This window comes from Rosa chinensis, chromosome 2, assembly GCF_002994745.2.
Source record: "Rosa chinensis cultivar Old Blush chromosome 2, RchiOBHm-V2, whole genome shotgun sequence".
NCBI classification, from domain to species: domain Eukaryota; kingdom Viridiplantae; phylum Streptophyta; class Magnoliopsida; order Rosales; family Rosaceae; genus Rosa; species Rosa chinensis.
This window is the reverse complement of record NC_037089.1, coordinates 71,987,357-71,995,639: the sequence shown is the minus strand read 5'-3', so window position 1 is coordinate 71,995,639 and position 8,283 is coordinate 71,987,357. Positions and strand designations below refer to the sequence as shown.

The 8,283-nt window shown below is 38.6% G+C and overlaps 2 protein-coding genes across 2 annotated transcripts; both read left to right on the top strand.

Annotated features, from left to right (window-relative positions):
• The first annotated feature begins 590 nt into the window (after positions 1–590).
• On the top strand, positions 591–2,270 carry LOC112184939. The gene is made up of 2 exons (XM_024323161.1): positions 591–1,721; positions 1,857–2,270. The coding sequence occupies exons 1-2, from the start codon at positions 591–593 to the stop codon at positions 2,268–2,270; spliced, it is 1,545 nt and encodes a 514-aa protein (XP_024178929.1).
• Positions 2,271–7,394: 5,124 nt separating this feature from the next.
• LOC112186302 lies at positions 7,395–8,258 on the top strand. The gene is made up of 4 exons (XM_024324662.2): positions 7,395–7,497; positions 7,612–7,681; positions 7,768–7,866; positions 7,965–8,258. Exons 1-4 carry the CDS (start codon positions 7,400–7,402, stop codon positions 8,058–8,060), a joined length of 363 nt encoding a protein of 120 aa, XP_024180430.2. The 5' UTR covers positions 7,395–7,399; the 3' UTR covers positions 8,061–8,258.
• The last annotated feature ends 25 nt before the right edge of the window (positions 8,259–8,283 follow it).

Genomic DNA, 8,283 nt, shown 5'->3' with positions numbered 1-8,283 from the left:
TCAAGTTCTCCCAAGCTGTTCATCTAAAACAAAAATGCTAGTGATTACTTATATATCTTGGTATTGAGTCAAAAATGGGATCTTAATGATGCAACTTCTTCTGTTGGTTCTTTGTTTCAAAAGTGTTAAAGTTTTGAACTTGGAGATAACTTTTGTATGTATTGTAAATTTGTCATAGGTAAATTTGATTATTGAAAAGGAATCTCGGCGGATGAACTAAGGAGGCTGGTGGAGGTAGATAAGCTTATTGCTGTGGCAAACTAGCTTAGATAAGCACTTTTGGTGAGTGTTGCTAAGCTCTCTCTTATTTTGTACTAGTGTAGCATATAGGTTTATAATATATGTTGTTGTGTTTGTTGATGTGGTTGTTGATTTCGTTATCATTAATATGATGCAATTTATAATATACATGTTCGTTGCTGTATATTTGTGATGATTGCAATGGCTGCCTAAGTGCTCTATGATTCTATGACATGCATATATATAGTACACTTGTGGTTGCGATGAAATGTTAGGTATATTAAGTTGTTTTGTTTTGTGGTTGCATCCTTGGAATATTTATATGTTGTCTAGCTAGCTTTCATTGTAAGATGGACAAATCATGGATGCATGCTGATAGGAGATCGCGAGCTTTTGAGTTAGGAGTTGAAGAATTGATTATGTTTGCATTAGAGAGTGGTTGTGATGTCAATAAGGTTTGCTGTCCTTGTATGAGATGTGGTCATGGTAAATCTTGGAAGGCTAGGGTAGTAAGGGATCATTTGGTTGAGTTTGGTATTGATAAAACTTACACAAAATGGATATGGCATGGGGAACCCTCGTCAAATGAGAGTAGCGAACCCGAAGGGAATTCTGAAACTGTAGAAATGGCAGGTAATGACATTGTGGGGGGGTCTGATGATCATGAGTTTTCAGTAGACTCTGATGAGTTTTTAAGGTTTGTTGAGGATGGCGACAAACCTCTTTACCCTGGCTGTACGCGTTTTACCAAGTTAAATGGACTTGTTAAAACTTACAACCTCAAAGCAAAGCATGGGTTGAGTGATGCTTGCTATTCTGACATGTTGATATTGATTGGAATATTGCTTCCAGAAGGTAATGAAGTGCCAAGTTCTTTTTATGAGGCCAAAAAGAGTTTGTGTGCGTTGGGAATGAATTATGAAAAGATACATACGTGTCCTAACGACTGTATCTTATACAGGGATAGTAATGTTGATGCCACTAGCTGCCCTACTTGTGGTCTCTCTAGGTGGAAGTTGGGAAAGAATAAAGTAGAAAAAGTTGGGGTTCCAGGGAAAGTGTTGTGGTATTTTCCACCTATACCTAGATTTAGAAAGATGTTTCAGTCGACTAGTACAGCTAAAAGCTTGACATGGCATGCTGATGGGCGACTGAAGGATGATAAAATGAGGCATCCGGCTGACTCCCCTACTTGGAAGTTAGTGGACGATAAGTGGCCTGCTTTTAGTTCAGAGCCTAGGAATCTAAGGCTAGCGCTGTCGTCTGATGGTTTCAATCCCCACAGTTCCCTTTCTAGTAGATATTCTTGTTGGCCTGTCATACTAGTGACCTACAATCTTCCCCCATGGCTCTGCATGAAGAGGAAGTACATGATGCTCACCTTGTTAATCTCTGGACCTAAACAGCCTGGAAATGACATTGATGTCTATCTCCAGCCCTTGATAGATGATTTGAAGATTTTGTGGGCTGGGGTTGAAGGGGTATATGATGGTTATAGAAAAAAGTAATTCAAACTTAAAGCAGTGCTCTTTTGGACCATTAACGACTTCCCTGCATATGGGAATTTGTCAGGCAGCATTGTGAAAGGGTACAATGCTTGTCCTGTTTGTTTACAGCATACCAAACCTCATAGGCTGGCTCATGGTCAAAAGATGTCGTATATGCGGCATCGGAGATTCTTACCACGTTACCATCCTTATCGAAAACAGGCAGCAGTTTTCGATAACACTGAAGAACGTGATCTCGCTCCTATTCCATTAAGTGGGCATGAGGTGCTGCAAAGAGTAGAAGGTATGAACTGGCCTTTTGGTAAAAAAAAACACCCTCATCCTCCATATAAGGGTGCTGAAGATGAGAGTAGACCATGTTGGAAGAAGAAATCTGTTTTCTTCGAACTTGAGTACTGGAAGTTTCTTCCCGTTCGACATAATCTTGATGTAATGCACATCGAGAAAAATGTTTGCGATGCATTAATCGGTACATTGTTGAATATTCCTGGGAAAACCAAAGATGGGGTGGCTGCTCGTTGAGATATGGTGGCAATGGGTATAAGGGCTGGTCTGAAGCATAAAATTGGGGGGAAAAAAGAGAAATTACCTTTGGCAAGCTGGAATCTCATGTTAGAAGAAAAGAAAACAGTTTGCAAATCTTTTTTTGGCATGAAGCTTGCTGATCGGTTATGTTCTAATGTGAAGAGTTTAGTGTCCATGGATGATCTACGGCTTGTTGGTATGAAATCACATGATTGCCATACCGTCCTCCATCACTTGCTCCCCATTGCAATTCGTTCAGTATTAGAGAAACCAGTTAGATATGCTATCATTAAGTTCTGTCTCTTCTTCAAGGCCATATGCAGTAAAGTCATAGATGTAGAGAAGCTAAAAAAAATTCAAGCTGACCTTGTCGAAACAGTTTGTGAGCTTGAGAAATTCTTCCCACCGTCCTTCTTCGATATCATGATTCATCTTTCGATCCATCTTGTTAGAGAAGTTGAGCTATGTGGCCCTATTTTCTTTAGATGGATGTACCCCTTCGAAAGGTACATGAAAACATTAAAAGGATATGTTAGGAACCGTAACCATCCAGAAGGTTGCATTGCTTAATCATACATCGCCGAAGAAGCAGTAGAGTTTTTGGCAGAACGTAATCTAACTGAACCTACTGTTGGACTACCATCTAGCAGTACATCTGACCAGAAGGGGACGTGCAGACCTATGTCAGGTGCCACAATGATCTGTCCAAATCAAAAGAAGTTGCAGCTAGCACATCTTTGTGTGTTGCAGAATACGAATGAAGCAAGGCCCTACTTTGAGTAAGTCATGTGTTCTGTTTATTTGTTTTTTATTTTTTAATTTTTATACTGTGTCATTTCGGTACAAATAAATACATGTAGTTGGAGTTTACTAAAGGTTTTGCATTTTTCTTGTCTTTTGTAGTGAACATTTGGAATGGTTGAAGCATGTTCATCCAAATTTAAAAAAAAAAATAAGAAGTGGCTAAAGGAGAAACAGAATAAAACATTTGCGAAATGGATACAAGACAAGGTAAGTACAATGATCTGTTTATTCCAGTACCTTTTATAGTTTGGGTAGATATTAAGTATAAATGACAGTTTAACTAACCATAATGTTATTTCTTTGCATGAAGGTTGCTGCTGGGTGTATTGATGATCATATTAATGTTTCGGAACACTTCAGGTGGATTGCTGATGGTCCTAGTTCAGAAGTACCAACATTCAGTGCTTACAAGATAAATGGGGTTAATTTCAACACCAAGGATCGTGATGATGTTCGAGCAGTTCAATGCAGTGGTGTTTCATTGTTCGCCAATGCAATGCTAATCTCTAGTGCGAGGGATAAAAACCCGGTTAATGATGATACGACTTTTTATGGAGTCGTTAAAGATATATGGGAGTTAGACTATCATAGCTTTAGGGTTCCTGTATTCTACTGTGATTGGGTTAACATTGATAAGAGCATTAAAATAGATGATTTGGGTTATACATTAGTAAATTTGAATAAGTTAGGTCATTTTAATGATCCTTTCGTGTTAGGTACAGATGTGAAGCAAGTCTGTTACATAGATGATCCTCTTAACGCTAATTGGTCTGTGGTCATACGATGTCCTGATAGGGATTACCATGCAGGTGATGATGAGGAGGTTGGAGTCATTGAACTTGAGAACGAGCTGTTTGATACCACAATGCCTTCGATCGACACTACAGATGTAGATGGTGACCAAACTAGCAATTATATGCGGGATGGTGACGAAGGAATATGGATTGACTGATGAAATGTGTCAACTCTTAGTTTAGGGTTTATTATTGTTATTGTTGGCTATGTACTTTATTTATTTGAATTCGGATGAATCTTTTTTTAACTTGATTTGTGAATCGTTGTTTTTACTTGATTTGTTTCGTTTCTTATCAATGACAATGTTCCCTTATCTGTTAAGCTTTCTGTTTTCAAGATTGATTTTTTTTTTTCTTTAAACTTGATAATTTTACAATAAGGTCAATATATATTGCTTTACTATATATGATCTAGCATGCCCCATTTATATTTAACTAACCCTCATGTGTTTTTGGTTGTAGATCATGGCTCCTTCAAAATCTAGGGCTGCCACTAGAGCAAGGCAGAATATTATCAATGCATTGAAAGTGACAAGAGCGAGATCTGCACCAGATCTAGCATATTCTGGTCAGTCAAATGCATCAGAAAATAAGCCATCACCAAAGAGAGCAACGACATCGTTAAGGGTCAGCAAGTCATTGACAGAGCATAAGAAGAAAAAGTCATCTAAGGCATCCAGCCCAGAAAAAAGCGGCTTAAAGTTGCTGAAGCGTGGTTGTGTTACAATGCACAGGATTGTGAGAAGGAAAATTCTTGGGGTAAAGTTGAAAGTCTTGTTTAATCAGAAGGGGTCGCCTTATGGTGCTGCAGCCAAGGAAATGCAGTCATATATTGGGGTACTACACGTACTAAGGCACCAATATGGAGACCATCTTGGAAGCAGGTCCCAAAGGATCGAAAAAATAAGATTTGGAGGTGTGTCGAGGTATAAAAATACTGATCCTTCTTTTCTTGATTAATATAAAGACTCCATGTTCATAGACTAGTTTTAATTTTTGCTTTATCATTTGGTTAGATGGCATTTGAGGTACCTCCGGAGGCAAGGAGAATGGTCCTATCTTCAGCTTCACAGAAGTGGAGAGAATTTAAGAGCAAGCTGACTACACAGTACATCATCCCACATAAGGATGAACCTGAATTGTTAGAGTATCCCCCAGCTGATTACAACTTCATCGAGAAGTCTCATTGGGACATCTTTGTAGCTGATCGATTGTATGAGGAATTTCAGGTACAGTTTGTTTGTATTTTCATGTTTTCAGAACTTGGATAAATTACAACTACTCATGTTATAACTATAGTGAATTGAGTTATGATGGTCATTACTTTGATGGTTTATAGGAAATGCAGAAGGTGCAAAAGGGAAAGAGGTGTAAGAACAAGTACCCTCATCGCATGTCGCGTAAGGGATACGCAAATCTGGAGGCTGAATTGGTGAGCATATGTAGAGTGATTTACTTTTATATCTTGCATGCTGAGTTATTGTTAAGGTTAAATGGTTACTTATAGTTATATTATTTTGTAGTCTGAAATCAATCCTGATTCGGAAATCGACCGTGCAACAATGTGGATAAAGGCACGGCAGGATAAACACGGCAACTTCAAAGATGTTGAGGTAGAGAAGTGTGCCGCAGACATAGTAAGTAAAGTGTTATACTTGTTTTAGCTTATCTAAGCCATTTACTACAACTACATTACAAGATATACAACTTTAAATCAAAAACTGATTTAAATTAAATAAAATTTCTTCTTTTAGGAAAAGCTGAAGAGACAAGTGAGTGACGGTGAGGTGACATCTTGTGGCACTGATGATGTCTTGACAAAGGCTCTAGGTAACCGTGAACACCATGGAAGAGTGCGTGGTGTGGGGGGTCATGTCAAGCCTAGCGTATATTTTAACCTACCGAGGCAAAAAAGGAAAACTGTTGAAGAGAGAATTAAGGAAGGCTGCAAGAAATTAATAGAGGAGGAGACAGAGAAAATTGTGGCACGAGAGAGAGCATATTGGGCTACAACAATAATGAGGTTGGAAGCAAAAGTTGATGGGAAAACCCTTCCCATTGAGTCCCCTACGGCAGGCCAGAAGGACCATGGTTCTGGACAAGGTAGTTGCTCCACTTTGCGGGAGAAGTGTGCATTACAAAAGATTGAGGACGCTGCTGGTATCTCTGCAAAGAAGCGGTTACACTTAGTGGATGACATTGCGAAGGAAGTGGAAGAAGATAAGGTTGTAGAGGTTCCGGTGGAAGAACCAGCTGCTGTAGTAGTTCATGAGAAGGCTATTGAGTTGGTTGAAGTTACACAGCAGGTATATATGCTCTAATCTACGACGTAGATAAATTAATTAAACTGTTTTGATGCATGTGTTTGATTTGTATATTAATAATCAGTGTTGATATGTCGAGTTGTCCTAGATGGCTGAATTGGTTTCTCTTGAAATATGTGTGATTGCATAAAACAGGAACTTAAAGAGTTCGAGTGCAGATTGGCTTTAGGGTCGATCGAAAATATTGTTGCTATTGCAACCATTGTTGAAGTGGACACTAATTGCGAAAACCAGACACTTCATGGTGTTGCTTTGGAAGAAGGGAATGTGCGAGTGTTGATTCTGCGTCCACTTGATCCTCAAGCTAAGGTTCCATTCCCAGTCAACGATGAGATAGTTACTGTCAAAGATGCTGTTGGGACTTACATTGCTTGGCCGAGGGACCTCATACTTCAATCCCCTCCCGACACTATGAAGGTAAACTAACTGAAACTGCAACTGAAGCATGCATGTTCTTCCATTGTTCTTCAATTGTGTATTTAGTAATAACTCGATATGTTATCATGTAGAAACCCAAATAAGTCGAGTAAGGGTTTGAAGAAGAGGAAAATGCAATTAGGCAGTCCTGAAGAGGTGAATATTGACATGAAGAAGCTACCAAAAGATTACCCTGCACCTTTGAAGTGCTTGTGGATTTGGACAAGGGACAATTTGGCAAATGGGAGGACAATCTCCTTCAATTTGGAACAGAAAGTGTTCGGCATCGACATGAAGCATTATCTGTTTAAGTCAGACATTCATGCATTGTGTACAATGACTGAACTATCAGGTGGAGTAATCTCAATGTATATATGGTAAGTTGGAAAAATCAGTAGGCTCCGATGAATTATTATCTCATAAATGTATTCAATATGTATACTCTTATTTGTTTTCAAATGTATTAAGGTTATGTGCTTTTACAGCTACTTGCATGAAGTCTTGAAGAGAGCAAAGATGTCACACATGGTTAGCTTTGCGGACCCTTCACAGATTGGAGCAGCTGGAAGTGGAAATACAACGGAAAGATCGCGTTTTCTAGCAAATAGGTTCACAACTGCAGAGAAGGGCCAGATTTTTTTGTTGCCGTATAATGCAGGGTGAATGACTTATCTTGAACTTGTCTAATTAATTACTTCAAACATGTCGTTTAGTAAGTAATATATATATAATAAAAAAAATTGCAACTGACTTAATTTCTTGGTATAAAATTATAAGTAACCATTGGATGTTGACTGTTGTCAATCCGGAGGAAGAAACTGTCTATTTCATGGATCCATTGCGGCGTCGACTAGTTGGTGGAGAATGGCAAACTGTTGTAGAAAAGTAAGTCTGACCAAGTCTCTAATTTTGATAAAATATTGGAATGCTGATTTTTATGTTGGTTTGTTTGTTGCCGATTGATTAAACTTACTGCTGTCTTCTATTTTATTGTTGAAGTGGGATCAAAATTTACAATGCTCAAAGAAATAGGTCTGGCCGGAAATCAATAGTGTGGCAAAACATGGGGGTATGCTAGTATTCATAATTGTAGGTTCAGATTTTGTACATGCTATGGTTAGTGCACTGCTGAGATTTTGTAATGATTGTTTTTAGGGTATTCCGGCACAACAAAATATGAAGGACTGTGGCATATTCATCATGCGGTACATGAAGGAAATAATTGAGGATAAGAACCTAGGTTTTGCTTCAAAGGTAAAGCCTTAAATTTTAGTTCGACAGCTTTATAACTTAATGTTCTTGTTGCTGCATGATGTTGTGATGTTGAGATTGTACTATGCCTTTTGTTTCAGTGGCAGCGACGATCCGAATTGTGCTACACCCAAAAGGATGTTGATGTTGTGAGGTCAGAGTGGGCTAAGTTTGTGATGAAGTATCATATTGCATAGCTGTGATGGTTGATCACCTGCCTCCTGCTAGCTGGTTTTAGTTTTTTCTTTAGTTATAGGCATGGTTAATGCGCAGTTGAAGGCATTTTTGTTTTGGTATTTTGATGAGCCTCCTGCTAGCTAGTTTTAGTTTTTGCTTTAGTTATAGGCATGGTTAATGCAATGTGAATGCGTTTATGTTTTCCGGGCTTTATGCAGTTATAGCCACTTAGGCAATGTTAAT

Coding starts and splice junctions, on each gene's coding strand:
- LOC112186302 (XM_024324662.2), top strand. CDS start 7,400: ATGTTGACTGTTGTCAATCCGGAGGAAGAAACTGTCTATTTCATGGAT. Junction 7,498..7,611: donor TGGCAAACTGTTGTAGAAAA/GTAAGTCTGACC, acceptor TTATTGTTGAAG/TGGGATCAAAATTTACAATG. Junction 7,682..7,767: donor TAGTGTGGCAAAACATGGGG/GTATGCTAGTAT, acceptor GATTGTTTTTAG/GGTATTCCGGCACAACAAAA.
- LOC112184939 (XM_024323161.1), top strand. CDS start 591: ATGGACAAATCATGGATGCATGCTGATAGGAGATCGCGAGCTTTTGAG. Junction 1,722..1,856: donor TGTGGGCTGGGGTTGAAGGG/GTATATGATGGT, acceptor GTTTGTTTACAG/CATACCAAACCTCATAGGCT.